This window comes from Cupressus sempervirens, chromosome 9, assembly GCF_028749045.1.
Source record: "Cupressus sempervirens isolate cs-2001-9-10 chromosome 9, ASM2874904v1, whole genome shotgun sequence".
Classification (NCBI taxonomy): Eukaryota; Viridiplantae; Streptophyta; class Pinopsida; order Cupressales; family Cupressaceae; genus Cupressus; species Cupressus sempervirens.
Genome location: NC_143126.1, coordinates 679,627,570 through 679,651,502, shown reverse-complemented (window position 1 = coordinate 679,651,502; position 23,933 = coordinate 679,627,570). Strand labels below are relative to the sequence as shown.

At 34.5% G+C, this 23,933-nt stretch overlaps 1 protein-coding gene across 2 annotated transcripts in view; it reads left to right on the top strand.

Moving 5' to 3' along the window:
- Positions 1-21,482, top strand: part of LOC149540558 (putative serine/threonine-protein phosphatase 2A regulatory subunit B'' subunit TON2) — a 148,592-nt gene extending 127,110 nt beyond the window's left edge. For both annotated transcript variants that reach the window (XM_089801639.1, XM_089801640.1), the window contains exons 11-13: positions 19,063-19,164; positions 20,098-20,290; positions 20,827-21,482. In XM_089801639.1, coding sequence (XP_089657765.1) covers positions 19,063-19,164; positions 20,098-20,290; positions 20,827-21,064 — 533 coding nt within the window. In that variant the 3' untranslated portion in view covers positions 21,065-21,482. The remainder of the gene's footprint in view (positions 1-19,062; positions 19,165-20,097; positions 20,291-20,826) is intronic.
- The last annotated feature ends 2,451 nt before the right edge of the window (positions 21,483-23,933 follow it).

Genomic DNA, 23,933 nt, shown 5'->3' with positions numbered 1-23,933 from the left:
ATGTTTAGATGCTTGATTTTTGGTGAACATTAACGTCTTTTGTGTTTTATTGTTTGTTTTAAATAATTTCAAGTCTTGTTTTTGCCTTATGATAATAACCCTTGTAATCTCGTTCGTTTTGAGCTTACTTAGGCTTCAAACAGAGTTGCCTAGCTCAACTTACAAAGGAAAAGATGGGGTTTTCCAGGCGACAACATGTCATGATTAAAAAACCCCAAAAGTGGGTTTTATTGGCAATTGCACCAATTAAAATTATATTTTATATTTAAAGTAGATTTTGACACCCATTTTAAATTTTTAGCTCATTCTGAGTTTATTTGACCATAACTCTTAATATTTAATGAAAAATAGCTCTTTTAAGTCTATTTTCATGTTACTTTATTGAAAACTATAGTTTTTTATTAAATTTGCGGAAAGGTGGGGTTTTTATCACTCAAAGCATATATCAACATTGAAAACTCCTATTAAAATCCCACTACCAATAAACATAAGTCATTAATGCATATAAGTGGACTTTTTAAAGGCAATAACATGTTATTTTATCACCTAAGTGCTTACATGTGGGGAATTTGAACCCAAAAGCACATGTTACTGCACTTTTCAAGTTTATTAATGTGTTTATTGATTTGAGTTAGTGTATAAATGCATATAGGTGGGGAAATTGAACCCAAAGCACATGCATTATTAAAACAATGTCTTATTCCTCGCCAAAAACACATCATTACTTCTTCTACAAGAGGTTTTTGATATGTTAATGCATATGGTGGGCTTTTTGGACTCCAAAACACGTGCTTTTCACCTCCAAAAGACCGTCATTACTTTTGTGCTTGTAAATACACAAAGGTGGTGATTTTTATGTCAAAAGCAAATGCTTTTGCAATTGGAAAACACTCCATTAATTATTTAAAATTGATTTTAGACCAAAAGCACACGGGTGGCAATTTTGGACCCAAAAACACATATTTTCATCTCCAAAAAGTACATCTTAAATGATTTTATAACCAAAAAACATAAGGGTGGCAACTTTGCATTGAAAAACACATACTTTTCATTCTAAAAGAACATCCTTATTTTTGCAAGTGTTTTGAGTGGGTGGTGATTTTGGGCATGAAAGCACATGTTTTAGGCATCAAAATGTTTTTGCGAGGCTTTATGTTTTTCCAAGCTTGGGTAGTGATCTTTAGCTTAAAAACACATGTTTTTGACTTTTGAAAACCCACTATTTTGGGAGTTTTTCATGAAAAACGTGATTTGCAACATTGAATCAAGTGGATTTAGAGAGGTTTTTGCTCATTCCACAACCCATCTAGGGTACAGTTCTGCGCAAAAATGCCTTTAGATTTGAGCAATTCTCTTCATCAAATCATCAACTATTTGGCTCAAGGTAAGCTCTAAAGCATTTCCTATCATTCTTATCTTACATAACTCTTTTAAGTTATTGTTATGGTAAATCAATGTTGTTGTAGTTGTATTAAAGAAAGGAGATGAAAACTCCTTATATAGATTTACAAAGACAATGTTTCTAAAAGAAACAATCATGAACTAAAGACGGAAATAGAAACTACCTAATAAACTAAAGACTAACTAAGATGACCATTAAAGAAACATTATAATATTCTAATACCCTTCCTTAATGGTAACTGTCTAACTGTTGTGTTTTGGTCATGAATTATTCAAAATATTTTGCTGCTGTTGAGACCCTCCCTGGATCTGCAAAATGTAAATGACCAAGAAGCCAAAATTCGCCCATAAAAAATAGAGAAGGTTGTTCCATTCTTTAAAATGCTTTGCGACAAGAAAAATGAGCATGCCATTGATTCTGCCACTGAGATGAGTATGCCACTAACCCTCCCAGAATAAGAAAATTATCTAACCAGAAATCATCACAAAATATCCAACCTGATGTTGGATAACAAAGATTCTCTTCCCTAGATTCATACACTAACATTGAGAACAACTACAACGATATTGAGGAAAAATTGGCAAATCCTCCAAACTTTGCAGATGAGCATGATGCCCCAAAACAAATTGCAATGTTTAGGAGAAAAATTGGAAAAACCGAATGTGATTTTTGAGGTGAAAAATCAATCATATCCAGACAATACAAAGCTTTGTTTTTTTAGGTAAAAGGGTAAAACCCACTAGCCAATTTTTTAGGAAAAATTGTAAAGTCCACAAAGGAATCCCACACAACTTTGTGAATTACAGAGTTAGAAATTTTTTTGAGGGAGAAATTATGAAAAACCATCAAAATTTCTTTTGAGGAAAAAATATGAAAATTCATCAGAAATTTTTAAGGGCAGCAAAACACAAGACTTCACATGGTAAACCAGCACGTGCAAGCAACATGCAAGTATATGCAACCCTAAAAAATTAGAGACTTTTGCTACAACCAAAAAATTGTGGGACCAAAGCCTTTAACCAGGCTTGCCATTTCCAACAAAAATTCTCGAAGACGAATTGCAAAAGTTTCATTAAATACCTCAAACGATTTTTATATCTAAAAAACGAAAAGAAAATTTTTGGACAAAATTTCAGATCAAAAGAGCCTCAAAATTTCCTTAAAAAAATGGAAAAACTACGAAAACCCGTCAGAAGTTTTTGAGGGCGACAAAACACAAGACTTTGCATGGTAAACCAACACATGCAAGCAACATGCAACCTTAAAAAATAGGGACTTTTTCTACAACCGAGAAATTGTGGGATCAAAACCTTTCCTAGGCTTGCGATTTTTAGCAAAGATTCTCGAAGATGAACCACAAAAGTTTCATAAAATACCTCTAATGATTTTTATTTCTAATAAATGAAAATAAATTTTCTGAAAAAATTCTAAAGAAAAAGAGGCTCGAAATTTCCTTAAAAAAATCTGCCAAATATTATGAAATCCCATCAAGTTGCTTTGATACCATATTATGATAAAATAATGAATGTGTTATTAAACATAGATCATAAAAGATCTAATATGCTTTGAAGCACAAAATTGTTTCTATAACGAACAAAGAGAGAGAAATAGAAACATTCTGAAAGGAGAAAGAGAAAGTTTCCATACTGAACACAGAGAGAATATGAAAACATAGAAGAGGAGTGATTATTAGAGATATTTGCAAATCTACGGAAGAGAAAAACAAAGGTAGAGAGATTTTATTGTAATAATTGGATGGATGGATAATATTGCAATGCAAGAATTATTATTGACAATAGCACTACAAATGAGTGGTAGGTAGGTTTGCTAACTATATGCTTTCAAGCAGGCATTGGACTATTTTTTTGGCAATTATAGAAGGAACAACCACCTACCCATTCCCATCTAAATTTTGTTGAATTGGAAAAACCAAATATCTATTACAGATGTAATTGGTAAAATACTTGCTTGTTATTAATAGAGACCGAGAGGTCTATATATACTAAAGAATAAAATGATGTTTATTTACGAAACGATTTTAAAGAATATAAACATTCTATTGTAGCTAAAAGAAAGCTAAAAATGCTAACATAAAACTACAACTAACTAAATATTAGGAACATTCTAATATTTACAAATAGATTACCATTAACTAATAATAGAGGTTTATCTATTATCATAATACCCTCCCTTAATGGTTAATCTATCCACAACACCAAGCTGTCTTTTGAATTTGACATACTTATTAGGACCAAGAGGCTTGATGAGAATGTCTATAGTCTGATCTGTGGTAGGAACATACTGCAAATCTATTGTCCCCTCTTCAACCAGCTATCGTATGTAGTGATAGTGAACATCCACATGTTTGGTTTGTTCATGGAAGACTGGATTATGGGCTAGCTTGATAACGCCTTCGTTATCAACAATTAGAGTAGTCGGTCCTGCTTGTTACATCCCAATTTTTGACCTAATTTAAAATATTGCCGTTGAGGTTCACATAAAATTAGTTGACAGTTAATTTGGTTATAATCCTATGAAATGGTAAGATGGTTAGTCGTTATAATTTCAAAATGAAGATAACAAGCTAGTCGATCATTTGTCACGAATTCATGGAATTGAGAAGATGGTTAACCATTATGATTAATTATGATTAAATAATTTATTATGATAATATAATTTAATTGCGGAGATCTTCCTTGCAGGAAACATGTCGAAGGGGTGGAAGCATTGTTAGAAAAGAATTAGGCATAGGAGCATCACCATCACTGGGCAGATGGGTTGAGAACCTAGCGACTTGAAACAGGATACATTTGTGGGACCTGCATGAACTATTTAAATAAATAAATTGAGAAACATAAAATAATTGAGCTAAAATATAATAATACCTTTAGAGATTGTTTATTAATTTTTATCTTATTATTATAATAAACACTTACATGCGAACACATAAATATAAAAATGAAATGACACCAATAAATTATAATAATATACTCTAATGATGTCACGTCATCAATAGACTTATGTGAACGTATTATAATAATAAAATAAAGTTTATAACTCCTTAATTCTTTTCCCTCTTTTTTTCTCTTCTTTTCAAATCAAATTAATGTTTGAATTCGAATGGACATCTTGAGAAACCGATGGAAGCCGAGGAGTCACGACTAACACCTTTAAATGAAGCCATGAATCGACTAAGGAAATGATTCTTTCCTCACTTTTTAATTATCTGATCCATTTCATATTAAGCCGAGCTTAGATGTTCTTAGTCGAACATTTCCCAATTTTTGTTTTCTCAATTCTGAATTCCTTATTTCCTCTTTATTTTACCGACAACTGAAGTCTGAGATCTAGTATCAATTAGTGGGTGAGCTAATAGCCAGTAGGAGTTCCAGCCAAGGCAAGAGGAGCGACATCTTAATCATAGGGCACGAATTTTAAACAATCGCATGTCATACTTTACCTTTCCTTTTCTAAGTTTTAAGCCCGACTGTGTCGGCTGCTCATTCCAAGGTTGAATGAGATACAGTAAAAGCATTTGCAATTTCATAGTTCAATTTCCACTAAATATAATGTCTGTTGACAGTCAGTATAAAATGATTTACTTGCTTTACATTCCCAATTTATTCCTTCTTCCATGAATATAAGATCGACTGCAGCCAGCTTTTATGATGCTAGGTCTCTGAACTGTAACATGTGTAATCAATTTATGCTTTGCTTACTGGAGTAAAGGTCTGATTGTAACCACTCATATATTAATAGGACTGTGAATGAAACATTTCATGTAATTGAATATCATAAGTCTGCCTTCATTAGTTAGCAAACCGAATGCATCCAACATATTTACACCTTGCCATCGGTCTTATGCAAATTCTTGGAATCATTGAGATCTTTTAGTTTTACCTCTGTAATTTTTAACATCTTTATGAAATCAAATTGTAGTTGTAGAGAGTATTCAAATCAGGATCAATAAACATGCTGTCATAATCTTCAAAACAATGATAGAATACTCATGGATTCAAAACACTGAGGATTCACCTGGGCATAGAAGCCATGGAATGGTGAAGAGGTGTAAATAAATCAAAATGATCATAATCTTTCATGCACCTAGGATTCATTGGAAAAGAAGCCATTGAAATGGTGAAGAGGTGGAGATAACGTGCAAGAACCAAGGATGAAATTAGATATGTAAAACTAAGTAATGAAACACTTAATAGCTCATGCATGATCCTGTTATTGTAATTCCTTGTTGTCGAGTCTAGTGGTGTGGTTAGATACCAGGATGCTTAGTAGATGACAGAGGATCCAAGTCCAATTTCGGGTAAGGAGGGCTTTTCTCATTGGAGATTGTGTGGGGGAATAAGTTAAGGTCCGAGGTTGGGTGGTAAAACCCCTAACAATGTTTCACCTCTCCCCAAGTTGTCGGATGTACAACAGACAAAGATAAGCTATATATTCAATTGTTGTCGAAAAACAAGTATTGTTACTTTTATGATGTATATGCAAGAAGGTAAGATTAATTGAGTTATTTCATCGTTACAATTATTTTACACCTAGATGCGAGAGATAGATTTATGGATTGTTTTCCATTCATATGAATATCGAATATGAGCATATTTTCTAATCTTGAGTTATTGCCACAGTTAAATAATTGGAAGGAAAGGAATGATACAATGGTATCTGAAGCCCTAATTGATTCAGTGGTAATTGGAACCCTAAATGATACAGTGGTATTGGAAACTCTAATTGAATCAGTGGTATCGAAAGCCCTAAGTGATACAATGGTATCAAAAGCCCTAAATGATCCAATGGTAATTGATGCCCTAATTGATACAGTGGTTTGTGATGCTGTAATTTTATATAGTGGTTTTTTTATAGTAATCATCATTTGATTTTGATATAGTGGTATTGGATGGTAGTCGTTATATGATTTTGTTATAGTGGTATTTGTGGACTAATCTGGGTGATTGCAGAAGTCTTGATTTATTGGTTTAAATTCCTTGGTATGTGGATTTTAATTTCTATGGTAAATTCATTGATCATGTTTTAAGTTCTTATTTAAGAAATTTTGTCTAACTAATTTTAATGGTAAATTTCATTCACATGAACATGACTAATATAATTGTTTTTCCTATGAAATTGAAGTAATAACTGTATTTCTATGAGTATGTTAGTTGTTAATTAAGAATCGAGAAAACGGGATGTTACACTACTGGTGACATCTGCATCCCCAAGCATTCGATGAAGCCAAACAACTTCACATCCTGTCTTAACAACCACTTTGTATTCGGCCTCGGTAGAGGAGAGAGAAACTACCTGTTGCTTCTTACTAGTCCATGTGATGGCACCAGATCCCAAACTAAACACACACCCAAATATTGACTTTTATTCGTCGATACAGCCTGCCTAATCTGAATCTGTCAATCCACTGAGTCTAGGATTAGAACTTCAAGAGTAAAGAACTCCATAGTTTGAAGTGCCCTTCACATAATGAAGCACACACTTTGCGGCCATCCAATGATCAGCCTTGGGAGCTGTCATAACATGTGAGATGTAGCTGACTACTAAGCTGATGTCAGACCTAGTTGCAGATAGATAGATGAGGCTGTCTACTAGTTGCCTGTATGTAGTATCATCAATGGGAGGAGAATCAGACTTGGCTAATAACTTGAGACCTTTCTCCATGGGTGTAGATGTAGGCTTGCAATCCTACATACAGAATTTGTCTAATAGAGCCCTGACATATTTAGATTGAGAGATGAATATACCAGAAGACTGTTGCTAAACCCCAACACCTAGGCAATAATGCATGAGCCCAAGGACAGTCATATCAAAAGACTAGCATAAATTCTGTTTGATTCCCTCAATCAAAGATGCCGAACTGCTAATTATGATCAAATCATCCACATAAATAACCAAAAGGATGATGACACTGTTTGTAGTCTTGATGTACAAATTTGAGTATGAAGGACCCCTTTTGAAGCCTTGATGACAGAGGTACTTATCAATTTTTATATACCATGCCTGAGGGGCCTACTTCAAGCCACAGAGAGCATTCACTAATCTGAGTACTTGATGGTCCTTTCCAACAACCTTGAAACCAGGAGGCTGCATTATGTAGACCTCTTCATGGAGATCACCATTCAGGAAAGCACTCTTGACGTCTATTTGATAGACCTTCTAGCCAAATTGTGCTGCCATGGCTAGAACTAATCTGATTGTGGTCATCTTTGTAGTTAGAGCAAAGGGCTCCTTATAATCAAATGCCCTGACGTTGAGAAAAGCCCTTCATAACTAAACGAACTTTTTACTTATGCAAAGTACCATCATATATGTATTTGATTTTGTAAACCTATTTGCAGCAAATGGGTTTCTTCTCTGGTGGAAGATTAGAAAGTACCCAGGTGTTATTCTTCAGCAGGCTCTTGTGTTCAAATATCATGGCCTGTTCCCACTTTGGAATTCCTTTACCCTCGGAATATGTTTGAGGTTCAAACATACTGTGAATTTTGGCCATGAGAGAAAGTTTGCTTTTTTTTTCGAGTAGTTCTCCCATCAATGAGCTCATCATCACAAAGATCAACAAGTGTCTTAGCCCACCACTTAGGTTGAGAGGAGAACAACCAACATTAGTTTAGGAGATGCTTGGTGATCAGAGTCCTCATTAGGAGAATTTGGATCAAACTCAGGTGAAGCATTTATAAATCGAGGTGATCCTGTAGGACAAGCTAGAGGTGTCTGTACAGGGATCACTAGTATAACTGGAGTTGCAGGAGCTACTAGAACCCTCCCATCAGGTGGACCTAATGGAAGCCTAACTCCCAAATCATGAGCCTTCATAGGCTGGTTTGCTGGATTAAGAATAGGAGAAACAGGCATGAATGGTACTTGCTTCTCATCAAAGACTACATCACGACTGTACAGGAGACGAGATTTCTCAGTGTTGATCAAGCGGTAGGCTTTGTGAAGACTACTGTATCCAGCAAGCATGATTTTTTGACTCTTGACATTGAACTTGGTGCATGACGCATCAGGGATCCAAACAAAAGCAAGGGAACCAAAAACTTTCAAGTGATTGATTCTGGGCTTGCGGCTTGATCAGGCCTCTTCTAAAGTTTTACCTTTGATCGCCACTGTGGGTGATCGGTTCAAGAGTTAAACTGTAGTATTGACTGCTTTTGCCCAAAACTTCTTCGGAATATTTCTGTGTTCGAGCATGGATCGAGCAATTCTTGACGATTGTTCTGTTTCGTCATTCGACTACTCTATTCTGTTGTGGTGTGTGGGGTGTGGTTAACTGGCGTTTGATGTCATGAGTATCCAAGAAGCTAGAGAATTCATTAGAATAAAATTCCCCCCATTGTCTGCTCTAAGAGTAGTAATAGATTTCCCATATTCTTTTTCAACTAAAGGTTTAAACTTCTGAAATATAGGAAATACATCTGATTTCTTTTAAGAAAATACACCCACATTTTTCTATTGAAATTATCAACAAACAACAGAAAATACTTGAACCCAAGAATAGGAGTGGCCATAGGGCCGCAAATATTGACATGAACAAGCTGAAGTACTTGAGAAGCTCGGCATGAATCTCCACTAGTGAAAGGTGTGCAATGTTGCTTTCCAGCCTGGCATGCATCACAAACTCCAAGCTGTTGAGTCTGAATCTTTGGCTATGCAAGGACAAGTTCATCCCGAGCAAGCTGAGAAAGATAATGCATACTTTAGTGCCCATATGCTGATGCCAAAGTGTGCTAACAGAATACCTCCAAGCAGCCATAGCCAAGTTCCGAGAATGACCAGAATCGGTAAGTCGGAAAAGACCATGATCCTCAAGGCCCACTACAATAGTAGACTGAGTTGCCCGATTACTGATGGTACATTGATGTGAACTAAAGGTGACATCCAAGTGTGGAGAATGTTGCAGTAGCTGACTGATTGAGAGTAGATTTAGTTCCACCCTTGGAACATAATACACATTGTTGGTTAATAGTTTGTCCTCCAATTAGATTTTATAATCTTGACTCTTTGATACCCAATGTTTGGAGAGACAAAAGGATGTTTACCAATAAATGGGTCAGTGTATGTACTCTATCACCGCCCTCTGAATTGACTAGGTACAACTCCCTATGATTTGCAATGAATATATTTTTTATAAGATCAGAAGTCTTGACATTATAAGCTCTCAACCTGAGAGTAGTAGAGGATAACCAAATTGTTTGTAAGCACAAACAATTAAGGTAAAATAGATTTGGACAACCTATCACACCAAATGGAATGATTGTAATAGACTATCTTAAGATTCTTGACTCTTACTTCTATTTTAAATGCAATGTTAATCATCTAAATGCAAAAAGGAATAGACAAAGGGATGCACATGAGGGCAAATGGAATTGCTTTGACTACTAAACTTGAATGAATTGGAATTCACCAAGTTACAAATATATATATATACACCTATTCTTCAATTCCTAGTGAAATTATCTAACATAATATGAAATGAAATGAACAAGAGAGGAAGCAAAATTATATATGAAGGAAGTAAATAGAATTACTTCAGGTGCAAATATCAAAATGAAATGGAATCCACCTGATTATCAGAGGATCACATATAATTATCCTTCAATTCTAAATGCAAAACTAATCTATGCATGGGCAACAAATCATGACAAGCAAATAGGGTAAATGGAATTACAAACCAATTCACCATCAAATTTGCCGACCTTTGTATTGTCAAATGAGGTTGCATTTATAATTTGCTATCCTTTCTTAATTATGGCATAGCAATAGTCATATAATAAAAAAGAAAATGGGAATAAAATACAAAATTTTCAAATCTATACCGTGATATGAACACGTGGTATCACTTTTATTGATGATTTTGAATTCGCAATATTTTTGAAAACATTCCATGACCTTTCAATTCCCTACGATCTCAAAAAATCCTATAAAAATCATTTATTCTTTATCTCCTGTTGTTTCGTGCCAAGCCCATGCATTTCATATTCCAACGGTCAATGCATTTTCAAATTCTGGCTGTTGATCTTAAATTAACAATTGCGATTAAAACATTATGACTTTACTTTTTAACTTCCTTCGTGGGTCCACCAAGTACACGTGTCTTTCTGTTGCTTTCTCGCTATGACATTTTTCCTGACAATTTTGCATAGCGAGATAGCAACAGACATAGATCCATCTTCATTCGACGGTGTTCATTTGAAAACCTTTAACTCATTGAATTCCCTTTGCATTGTGGGTCCCCTTGTTCCAGGTCTCTGAATGTTGTTACTTCACTATGGCATTTCTTTTGACAAACTTTTTATAGCGAGATGGCGATAGACGCAGATCTTCTGTGATTTGACAGTGGTAATAAAAAAATGTTAAGCTCTCTTTGTTTATGGCGCAGGTCCCTCTATCCAACTAGACACATCATGACAAACAGATGACAAAACTTTATTGCTTGCAAAATCTGATGTCAGACTATTTTGCTTTATGGTACTACATTGAATATATTGGGCCCATCAACACACGTGTCTTCATGTCGCTTTGTCGCATGAATTAACGAACAAGCATCTTTTTATAACGACATATCGACCTCCATAGATCTTTTATTTGACGGTCAACAAGATGCATTTTTAGATAGTTTATAATTCTATCTTAAAATATTATTCGTCGATCTGGTCTTCATCTGATGGTTGTGACTTATTTCCAAGGCGACTTGACTATTCAACTTGATGAAGTGGACGATTAGACGTGTTTTGATTCGTCGTTTTGATTTCAACTTTGGTCTTTGCCACCTTTGACCTGGTTCTTTCACCATTTCTAATGATTTATTTGCTTCTCCTGCATTTGAATTTAATTGATTCTTTTTGTAGCCCATTCTCACGATCTGTATATTGTCTTCAAGCTTCAGTCTTTGATGTTTCTCTATTGTATTTGCTCTGTATATGCCTGTAATTTCTCCATTCTACCCATATTATTCCTTTAATGGAACACTTGATCATAGAGTTAGGGTTTCTTAGAGATTTCAGGAATGCTTTCACGAAGAACTGCTTCTCAACATGAATCTTTGTCTTCGAAATAATTAGGAACAAGGAAATATGAATTAGCAGAATATCTAGACCTTCTCATTGGGATAACGCATAACAAACCGTCCAAACCCTAATCACCTAGCTTTGGATTGATGCATTGCACATATGATTCCCCGCATTAGGTTAACTCAAAGGAATGATGAGAAGAAAGGCCATCCTATAGGCAGTCTAGACTCAGACTCAAAACATTGACATTTGACCTAACTCAAAACCCTAGAGCAAAGATATAGATTGAAACTTGGGCAACACACATTGAGGAAAATGAGATTCCTCCCAGTAGACTGAATCTAAATGTTGCCTTTGCCAACAACGATGTACTCTTCTTCGCTACCAAAAATAACAAATATGAATAAGGTTTGTAGTCAATAAACCAATCTCTGTGGTGGGTGAAATGACGAGAGACACCTAAATCAATGTACCAGGCAGATGACATCACATGATTTGTAGGTCTTTTAGCCATGAAGGTGTAAAAGGAAGATTCTGTTTGCTTCGTGTGTTCTACACTGTTCACTTTGGGTTCCGAACCTAATTCCTTAGATTAGGCAGCTAAGTGTTTCCGACATTCAAACCTCATGTGCCCAAACTTGTGGCAATAGTTGCATTGAATGTGTTTCTTCTGGGAGCCATCTGATGCTGCAGCAGAACACTTCTATTGAACCTTGCCTTTATCCTTCGGAAGGGATTTAGCAGTAAAGGCATGCTTTGTGGAGGTGGAGCTACCACCGTACTGTTGTTTCCACCAATCTTGCTGAAGCAGAAGTGTGCAGAGATCAATAAACTTTAGATCAACACCAGAAGATGTGATGTTGCGAGTTTCGATAAAATGATCATAGGACTTTGATAAACTCCAAAGTATGATAACACAATCTCCTCTTCCTCCATCTTGCAACCGATGGCAAGCAACTAATCACAGATTTCCTAAATCCTATTCAGGTGAGCCTAGATTGAGGTTCGCTCATTCATGATAATAGAAAACAAAGTGTTTTTCAAGAAGACGGCTTTTCTTTTGTCAGAAGTCTCATGAAGACCTTTGAGATGTGCCCATATTTTGGCAATTGTCTTGTTGGATGGAATTTGAGAGAGTTGATCATCAACTGCGGATAATTTGAGAAGCATCATCACCTCTTGATTATTTAGATCCCACGTATCCTAATCAGTACTAGGAGTAGTTAGACATTTCGTAACACCCAAAATAGTTTGATTAGTATTCCGATATTCAAAAATTGCTATGATCCACTACTTCCAAGTGCCATAATTTTGACCATTGAATTTTAAGTTGTTCACGAGCAAAATGTTTGTCAGAGATGCCATGTGAAATTTCGCGAAGGCATGCTCTTCAAGGAAAAAAAATGGAAGACCCAAAAAATTTGAAGGATGACCTAGAAGGGAGCTTGAAAACCCCAAAAAGAATATGTTTTCAGTTTTTGGATCCGTTGGCTCAAAAATCGAGGCACCCAAAAAAAATGGACAACCTAGTTTAGCTCTTGAATAACAAAAAAATTCTTTGAGCTTAGATTTTAGGGTTTTGAAGAAAACCCTAATCGGCTGCCATGGAAGGTCGCATTTGCAGAAAATAATGGAGTTTGCAAGCCAAAACAGTCGGATTTGTAGCAGAGAGAGACAACTATGGCCAAAGTATGCAAAAACGACACCAAAGGATGGTGTTTAGGGCATGCGTATGGGAGAAAACAGGCTTCTAAACACAAAAAATGATGTTGATCAGAGCACGTGCAAGAAAGAGTGCAGACAAAACAATGAGCACCCTCTAGCAAAAACGAGCATCCAATTGTGAGTATAAACGAAAAACGACCAAACAAAAAAGACCTTTGTTTTTGTAAAAACGAGCAGCTTCCTAGAGTTTAGCAGACAAAACCACAACCTTGTGAAGCACGCGATTTTGATGCCAAGAGTTGTAGTCACGATTTGCAGGCGGGAAAATGCAATTTGTTGTGGTTTATCAAAAAAACTAGTTGCAATTTTCAGATGTTTGTTCTTGAAACCCTAGTTCTTGAAACCCTAGCCAAGACTATTGCATATGTGACTTTTTGTTACTAATCTCCAAGATTCAAACAGATGAAAGTCTCACAAAAATGGAAACCCTAGATGGTTTTTTGTGAAAAAATCTCAGCAATAATATGAAAAATCTTAACAAATAATTTCAAAAGAAATTATAAATTTTTCGAAAAAAATTTAAAGCATTGGCTTTGATACCATATTATGGAAGTAATTGATAAAATACTTGCTTGCTATTAACAAAAACTCAGAGGTCTATATATACAAAAGAATAAAACGATGTTTCCTTAGGAAACAATCGTAAAGAATAGAAACATTCTATTCTAGCTAAAAGAAAGCTAAAAAATCTAACAGAAAACTACAGCTAACTAAATATTAGAAACATTCTAAATATTTACAATAGATTACCATTAACTAATAATAGACATTTATCTATCATCGTAATAATATCAATCTAAAATTTAAATAAAATCTTGGATGTTATTTGCAGTAGTATGACAGAAGCAAATAACATATGAACTCCATGCTTTACTGAATTTGGCCACGACAATAGAGTTCATTCACCATTTGATGAGCTCCTTCTTGGATCAGGAATGGTTTCTAAATCCATTTGAGATTCCTAGATACCAAGCACAGTTATCTTACAACCAAATTAAATTTTTTGTAAGTGTGCTGTTGGAGTGCCTTTTCTCCAAACATGTCACTTCTTATTTTCTTAACTACTGGTTTTGTTTACATGACTTCTCAGTCCCCACTATAATGAATGCTTGCGAGATGGTGGAAAACATTTTCAACTAATCTCCATTTTACTTATTCAGTTATTGTACTCCTTGAATGGCAGAGAAATGCAACTATTTTATGGGACATTGCGTATGCACTCAATGCTCTACGAATGAATCTTCCAATGACTTCAGCAATGACAACTGCACTTCCAAACTGGATTCCAAAGCCCTCTGTTGGAACTTTTGAAATGGGTGCAGGAATGATAACTGTTCTAAAACACTCAGAAATCAGATTACACCATTATTATGGATATCATAAACGAAATGCTGTAATTACGACAATATTGATTTCTCTAGGATTTTACGTTAGTTTCTTATAAAAGTATTTAGTTCATGTACTAAACTACACTATCTATGAACTACTGAGTAACTTCGAAATACATTATTTAGCAAGGCTTATTTACTAATGTTACTAATTTAAATTTTCTTTTTATAAACTATACTAAGCAAAACTATAGATGTGTGGGATTCCTTTGATTATGAGGTTGCATTTCAAATCTTAGAGATCAGGCAATACTAACGAAAAAATTACACAATGGAACTGTACCTGGTTTGCACTCGGTCTACCTAGGTCTGCCCTTATTCGACCTAGGTTTGACCCGTAGGAACCAACCTGCTTGGGTTAAAACCCAAGTGGAACTCAAAAAGGAACTGGGACCAGAACCAAGAAGCGGTTTGAAATTCGGCTGGTTTGAAGGGCCAAGGGGAGAACTGGTTAACTAAGAGTTACCTAGTACTCTTCATTTTTCTTGCTGGGCGAGTTTTCACAAGTTTTAACTCTCGCATATTTACAGATACAAAAATGTGGGTAAATTTTTTGATGCAGGGTAAAACGTTGGTCAAAATGCATTTTTGACATGTATTTGCTATAAAATCTTGCATTTTCTCTTTCCAGATTTCAATTTATATTTTAATACATTTTGTAATTTGAATTTTACAAAAAATCGTGTTTTTCTAAGAGATTGTAAGTTTTAGTGCTTGCTAAGTAGCTGAGTTTTTGGGCTTGCTGGTACTCTCTGAGTCCGAGTCTGCAAGTTACGGGCATAACCATCTAGTATTGTGTGGCTTGCTTGACATAATATTTTAAATTTCAAAGATTAAACATTGGAGAAAATGGATTTGGTATTGAAATTATGTGTTCATTATTTCCTATGTTGCATGGGTGTGTGTACCGACACCCCTAGGATGCATACCCACGTACCCAAGTACCGGGTACATGTACGCCAAGTACTAGGTACTCAGTGGAGAGCATCATAGCTAAGGACCTTGATTAAGCTTTTTGATTTTGTTTTGGTTTTTTGTTTGTGTATGATCTTGTTGTTTATCAAGCTTAGTTCATTACGTAATCAGTTAGAAACTTTGATACAATACCGATCAACTGTAAACTTTATCAGTGTTTCAGTCAGAAGTTTATCATTTGCAATGTGTCATTGTTATATGATTTATGATCTTCTTGCAATGTTTAAACTTTAGAGTCTGTCTTCTCCGTTATGCATCTAGACATTTATCACATATTTTTACAAGCATATTACAAATCTGAAACTGAAAACAATACATTACATTTGCAAACTTTATAACTGTTCTTGTTTTGAAAAACCATTGCCATGACTCATAATTTCGGACTTTCTATAAATATTAAATTATGTTAAAAAAAAAAAAATTTGATGTGCCCAAGTACCCCCATCCCCCATTTTGAAAAATAGCCGTACCTGTACTGTACCATTACTCTGAGTACCCAAGTACCCCCATCCCTGTGCAACCTTGATTATTTCTGAAGCCTGGCATGAATATTTCAAGAAGTGACTGCATCAGTTATTGGTTTAAACTCTCGTCCAGACAGAAACCTGTCTCAGATGCTGATGAACACATTTAACATTGGAAGGGTGTAAGGGATACAGTTTGGAGTAATGTCCATTTTCTCTAAATTCTGTGTAGCCCCTTCTGAAGCTGTGAGTTATATCAACTGTTCACTTTCTGTAGTGCACGAGTCTTCTGGAAAGGGTTTTATCTGGCTGTAGGTCTTACATTTTGTGCAGCAGGAGGTTGGAATGAGTCATATATCAGGTACACAAATCCTCATATTTGGTGTGGTGCAAGACTTCTCATATTTGTGGTCACTGTCTATGCATCGATTCTCCTTTCTAAGTGCAAGTCCTTGAATTGGGGCGAGTTTTTCTTTAGTATAGCTTCCCGGATATCACGGCATAGGCTAATTCATGTGTTTGGTTTTGGCTTGAATGGTGAGTGGGATTGCCTTGATTCTAGTTTGATGGGTGAGAATAGTGGTTGCCACTCATTCCTTGGGTGGCATAAATAGCATTCATTACTGGAAAGGCTTCTCTCCATATTCTGATTCATCATCTCCCTTATTAGCATGGACTCTACTAGCTAATTGGATTGGTCTCTTCTTGGTCGAAGCATTTTGTAGGGGAATGATTTGAAGTATATGGAAAGACAATTATTAATAATATTAATTGTATCTGGTGTTTCAAATGCAAGTGTTGCTGTGAAAATATGGTGATGGCTATAGTGGACGAGAGTTTTCATATCTTGGGCCATTTATTCGATTAAGGCACTCTTCAGTGACAGATATTCTAGCTGATTGGTCTTTATCTTAAGCGCATATATCTGTCTTTTCCTTCTTTCCTAGCCGTAAGAGCTTGTTGGGCCAACAGTTGTTGAATGAGAATGATACCAAATGCCTAGCGCCTCCACAAAACATACGCATTGAATCCTTACATTGGTTCATTCTTCATGTTCCTGATTACTGAGCATGGAAAATAATAAGGTGCAACCTGTTCATATTGTTTCCTATAGTTTTTCTCCTTCTTGTAAAGGGACAGCTCCAATACTTTAAGGACACAATAATCTTTCCCATATTGAATACAGAAGAAATGAAGTTTATTATAAACATAACATCTACTGCTATTATTGTCTTCGACTATAGCTCTCCCATTGCTTTCTATTAATGAATGTCAATGCAAACTATGAATGAAACATTCTCATAGAACACAAGGCAAAACATTCACATCCGAAACTATTCTTACAACTGCAAGAGTTAATGCATAGCAACAAGGTCTCTGTTCTGATAAAAATCTCAAGTGCATTTTGAGTAGCATTTTTACGAACTCCCAACCTAATGAGCTTACAGAAACATCTTTCATCATGTAATAAATTGGATTGAACGGTCAACAGATCCCAATGAGTTGGCTAACCCTAACTTATTAGCCTGTGAAAACGCACTGAATATTCTGACAATCCCCCATCAATTGTGACATCCAAATGAAAGGAAAATTTACTTTTAATTGCAAGGATTTCCCTACACACACAAGCCAATACTAAACACAATTTTTTATTTTCCTTCTTGTAATGCTCCATCAAGGAACCCCACGGAAACAAGCCAACAAAACATGGAATGATTATTTTTTAACAATTCCATATACACATCCATATTAATTCTCATTTAGCAAATAGGATCAAAATGTAATTTTTAACATCACACATCCATCTAGCATCTGAAACACTAAATCGATGCCATCTCATCATCTAACATAGGCTAGGGTTAGGGGGCATTACACTTGCAATGCTCCTACTTCACATGAACGATCATCTTGGCTTGAGAAACAAAGAGAATGGATATGTCTGACCATCTAACATCAAGTCAAAGGAAATTCTTTGCCATTTAAGAGAAGTTTACACTATGTTTTTCTCCCAGTAGATTGTCACACACATGTTAGGTAGGAACTCCCAAAAATTACACTACATGTCTAGTGAGATCACATCTACCAGAATTTCATCCTTAAACTTGGGTATCAACTTTCATTGATATTTTACCAAAATGTTGTCTCATCATTTTATCCATTCAAGCCAATACAGTGGAGAATGCTTAATGGTCTTTAATTCAAGCTGTCCAACCAGCTTTTGGGAGACAAATTTCTCCTGCATTATCAAATAAGTCATCTAGTTTTTGGCCGTTAATATTAATCTTGTTGAGTAATTTAGTGAGGGTCTCTTCTTGGAAACCTTCAGTCACTACCCACGCTCCCTTATACAATATGGCACAAGATAACCTTTTATATTCCTCAGAGTGACAATCAATTTCCTTACCTTTGTACAATGTGGCATTTATTTATCGTTTTTACCTCTTCCTATATTGCAGTGCGACCTTGGGCTTCAATTATCAAACTCTTTCATTTGAGTGTTTGTCCTCCTTCGAATGATAATAATTAAATTTACTTCCAGAAAGCCCGAATTAATGTACTTTCTAACATTATCTGTTTCCCTCAAATGCTAACACATGCTTCCCAGTGTTGAGTTTAATATAAATTGTTGTTTCTCCTTATACCACACTGATTTTTATCTTTTAATAATGAGTTGGTGATCAGGATTCTGTTCTCCATTGGTTGTGAATATAATATTTTTTTTCAGTATCTAAAGTTGAGGGGACTCAACTATGTCCTTTTTTGTTCGGTGGAACTTTGTGTTACAGTAGCAGAATGGCTTGTTCTGATTTGTTTGTTTGCAGTTCAAGCCAGTGAAGGATTTTATGATGAAAACTCTCTAGGAAAACATTTTATAAATTTTAAGCTTAATGAAACTCTAGACTTCTTTCGTTCAATGTATTGTTTGAATGTACATAACAAATGTGATAAATTCTGATATTTTATATTTATAGTTGTGAAACAAGTAAAAATTAAATCCAAGTCAAAATTCAAAATTGTGAGATTTCCTCTAGTTGATTGCTTTTTTAATATATTTTTGGGGTGTGGATGTGAAGATATGTTTCTTGCATTGGATAAGGACATGAATGGGACATTGAGCAAGCAAGAACTTCGGGATTATGCTGATGGGTCCCTCACTGATATTTTTATTGAAAGAGGTAAGCTTTCTGATCTCTTTAACACAATTTTTTTCATCTCTCCAACTATATCATCACAAAATTCCAGCATTTTTTTTGCACCGAAACTTGGAATGTATTCAATAAACTTGATGCTATTCCCAGTCTCATAAATTGTCTGTATTTGTTTCTGTTGTACAGTTTATTAAAGACTAGGTATGAGGTTGCTTGTAAAAGAGAAGTGATAATCACATCCACACATCTCTTCAATTTATATTCTATAATGTTGAGAAAAATCACTGCTGTATATTATTTAGATCCATCTTGCCTTCCTCATGCTATTATACCTCAATGCAATAACATGGAAATTCTGTTTTGACTACTTGATAGTTGATAGAGTGCTTGTTAGAATGTTATTCATATTACCATGAGCTTCAATTTCTCTATTTGCTAGAATAAAAATAATTAGTTTATATGTAACAATATCAGTAAGTCAGGATGCCAGGATTACGAAGAACTCATTTGTGTCAGAACTATAATTTCATTTGAAAGAGGCAATATCCATGTCAATTCTAATCAAACCTGACCTGTTTGAAGAGGGATTATATGATCTTGTGGACAGTGTATGATTCAGAGTTACACTCACCTTGTACTTCAAAAAATTGACTAGAAAAACAATATTCATTGCATCTCTTGTTATTAGATAGTTTTCAATAGTATTTTTGTAAACATAAAACGATCAGTTAAGAAAAAGAGACAAAGACATACTTCGTTGAAGGTAACTTTTTTCATATATATACAGATGAGAGCTGGTTTGAAACATTATTCATAAAGACATGCAATTCTGTTCATCTATTAGTCCTGCTTTAAATTTTCTCAAAAGTTGCATATCATGATTTAAAATGATGACTTGGACTTCTATGTAATGAGTTCTCCAACTGAAGATCTTCTGATTGTACAACTACGTGTCTGCAGTATTTGATGAGCACATCCGTTGTGGTAAAAGTGGTGGAGGAAATGGTCGTGAAATGGATTTTGAGAGCTTTCTTGACTTTGTTTTGGCTTTGGAAAATAAAGATACACCTGAGGGATTGACATATCTCTTTCATTGCCTTGATCTCAATGGAAGAGGATTCCTCACAACGGCAGATATTCATACCCTTTTTAGGTAAACCAATGAATGATATCAGCATTTTATTTCTTTGCACTCCTGTTCTCTATCTGCTTCTTTTATGTATGCATTGAAGTTTGAGGATGGAGGAATGAGTTTTAGGAATGATTCAAGGGTATTTTTGGAATCCTCGAGGATGACACTATCTTTGGAAAGCACCAAGAAATTAGTATATATTTTTCATCTAATGACAAGTACTATCATCTAAGGTCCATAGCTTCTCAAAGGTTCTAGATATTTCTTCAACTTCAGCTATAAAATCTTAGAAACCAATATTGCACATGATATGCCATTCTTTGTTGTTGGATGTTTTAGGCATCCACATTTGATAACATTAGAGTGAGTTTTGATTTTTTGTTTATGATATCTTCGAATTTTAATTTTTGGCATATGATCCAAAAAGAAATGTAACCTCTAATACATATTTGGTTTTAGAGTGTAATTTTGATGGTAGTTATGCTATCATAGTTTTAACTTGCACTTTTGGCTTTTGTATTATACTCTCATCTCTCATTTGGCCATTTCCAATCCAGGGATGTGCATCAGAAATGGATTGAAGGTGGAAATTATGATCTCTGTATAGAAGATGTCAGGGATGAGATCTGGGATATGGTCAAGCCATGTGATTCTCTGAAGATCACTCTTACAGATTTACTTTCATGCAAACAAGGGGGCACTGTAGCTAGCATGCTGATAGATGTCCGTGGTTTCTGGGCTCATGACAATCGTGAAAGTCTCTTACAAGAGGAAGAGGAAGTAGAGGAAGAATGAAATTTTTGGTAGTTCTGTTGTGACTTTGGCATGACCATTCCTCTTGATATTAGAATATAATGTAGAAACCTTACTGTCACTTAAAACGTCTATTTACTACGCAATGCTGTGATTCATTGGGCATGCAAATGAATGGGCTCGAGGACAAATGCCTCCCTTTTAATGTTATGGATCATGTACTTTTTCATTTCTCATTTGGAGTCGTGTCATATTAACCCATTCCTTCCTAACATTGAACAGATTATATCTAAGACTGGAATTCCCATGAAACCAACATTTTGTGTTCTTACGACGTGAATACTATTTGCAATTAATATTATTTCCTGGGGCATGTTACTTCGACCTACTAATCAGATGGTATGTAACTAAGGACACATTCAAAAGTTCAAATATTCGACACTTGGTTTAGATGATAGAATTCCTTCTCAGATGGATACAATTTTATTTAAAGTGTGCTAGAAATGTTGTAATTTTAATATACACAGATGAAAGGACCCACCAAATGTATAAAGAACAAATATTAATATGTGAATACCTGCGTGCTCAATTTTTTTGAAGCCTATGTTTGCTCATTGTTATATCTCAAAATAGTAGTTATCGAGGTGTTATACACCAAACTTACAGTCGTTCCAACTTGGTCACCAAGGTCTGGTGGTTATGTTCCATAAGATTGATTGATGAAAGACTCCTAAATATGTAAACAACAATCATGCTTAAGATTTGCAGCTTGTGACATTTGGATACGAATTTGAACACTTGCAAAGTCAATTGCTAATAATAAACATAGATTTAAATAAATTCTTCAACTAAAGCAGACTACAGTTGATGATATTTCTTCCAAATGGACAGGGATATAATATATGCCAATTCACATAAGGAAAAATTATTCGGAATAAATAATCCAAAATGGATCTGGTTGGGATGTAATTTACTTTAGCACATTGTGTGTGTGTTATTGTAGACACTCTAAGAGGCTTTTATGATCAGTAGAGAATTATCTTCACGTAAGTTTATCACTGCTAACTTATAGTTGTATTATGTTCGAATTAGCCCATGATGGATTCAATGATGATGATATGTACTTCAGACACACAAGCAACATGGTTATCGCAACTCTTGTGCCATTTGTCCTTGGTAATATAAGTGGTTATTTTATACTTTGCACGGTAAAATATTCAACATGTGTCTCAGAACCAAATCTTTTTGCAACAGTATCTGAACTGTACAAGTTCATGGCTTTAAGACTAATGAATTTATCAGTTAGAAATAAATCCAGGGAATCATCTTGACATTCTTATGGAGATTCTTTAGTGTCATGAAAGTATGATAGAGGCTCACGTGGATATCTAGCAGTTTTAATCACTTAACAAATGTGAATACGTTTAATACATTGATGTAATGTAGATGACATCTTTTTATGCTGTTTCATCCATTGATGTCAAATGAAACAAGCAACACAAAGCATCAAAGTTCCTGCCTATAGTTAGAGAGGAAGGAAAAAAAATAGTGGTATCAGATAGAAATATAAAGAAACAATGAGAGGAGATATGGAGATAGAGTCGGAAGAAATGGTAAAAATATGTAATATGTAAATAACACCAATTTTTGTAAATCAGTCATAATATGAAAGTATGATAGATACAAACATTACATATTCATATCACATATTGATTTGTAATCATAATGGTCAAACAATTCTCAAATCAGTTTCTTTGGTATCAAAAACATATTGGTTACCACAACCATAAAAAACATATTGATTCTAATATAGCCAATAATCATCACAAAATACTCATCAGGAATGAACATACAAGCATATGCACTCAATTTTGAGAACACGATTCAATAAATGTGATAATGATGATAACATCTCACATCAGTATAGAAACAAAAATATATATGGAACATCAAATAATCCAAGCCTTTGGTATGTCTAGCCCTAAGCCAAGCCTAGGCTACCCATGCTTACAAAACACATATACCAAACATTTGACATAAAATTCACTTTGTTTAGTATTCATTCAAGATTTAAACATTTGTCAAAGGGCCCTTGGTCTACTGGTGAAGTTGAAAGGCTCACAAAGAGCCCACTAGGGATCAAGTCTTGTTGAGTGCAGGTCCCTAACATCTAAAAGGGATGAGGCCGGGATCGTGCCCCGGGTGAATTTGGTAGAACAGATACCCCTCAGTCCTTGGTTCTTACCAAAGAGGCTAGGCGAAAACGTTGACCTCCATTAAAAAAAAAGATTTAAACATTTTTAATAATATAAATTAATTTCTTTTATTTAAAAATAGATCTTAAATCAACATCAAGAATATATATACTAATACATAGTAACATAAGATATAATTTATATAGAATAAATCAATAAGACCAAGGATAACTTAAATGATCATTTATATCAAGTAAATTAAGAAATTATTTATATAAATTAGGCATTAAAACTAGATAAATACATATATAAAATAATCTAAAACTTATTTAGATAAAATAGATTAAAAAATCATTCATATGAATTAACTTGAAAACTTATTTGTAATAAATTTATTAAAAAACACACATTTTGAATTTAATAAAAATATATATTAATTGAAGAATATATATATTTTACATTGAATATAAAATTGGGAAATGTTCCATGTAAATGGGAGATTGAATTAATATTTTTTTATAGATAAAATAATACAAATACAAATTTGATAGTTGTACTATGTACTACCATTTACCTTTTTAAATTAATTTATTATTATTGCTTTATCCATATGAGAATAGAAATTTCTAAAGCTCACTACCTCTGTACCTTTAGTAATGCATTTATGAGGCAAGTTGAAAATTTGCTAAATTAAAGTATTAGAAAATAGTTTTTCT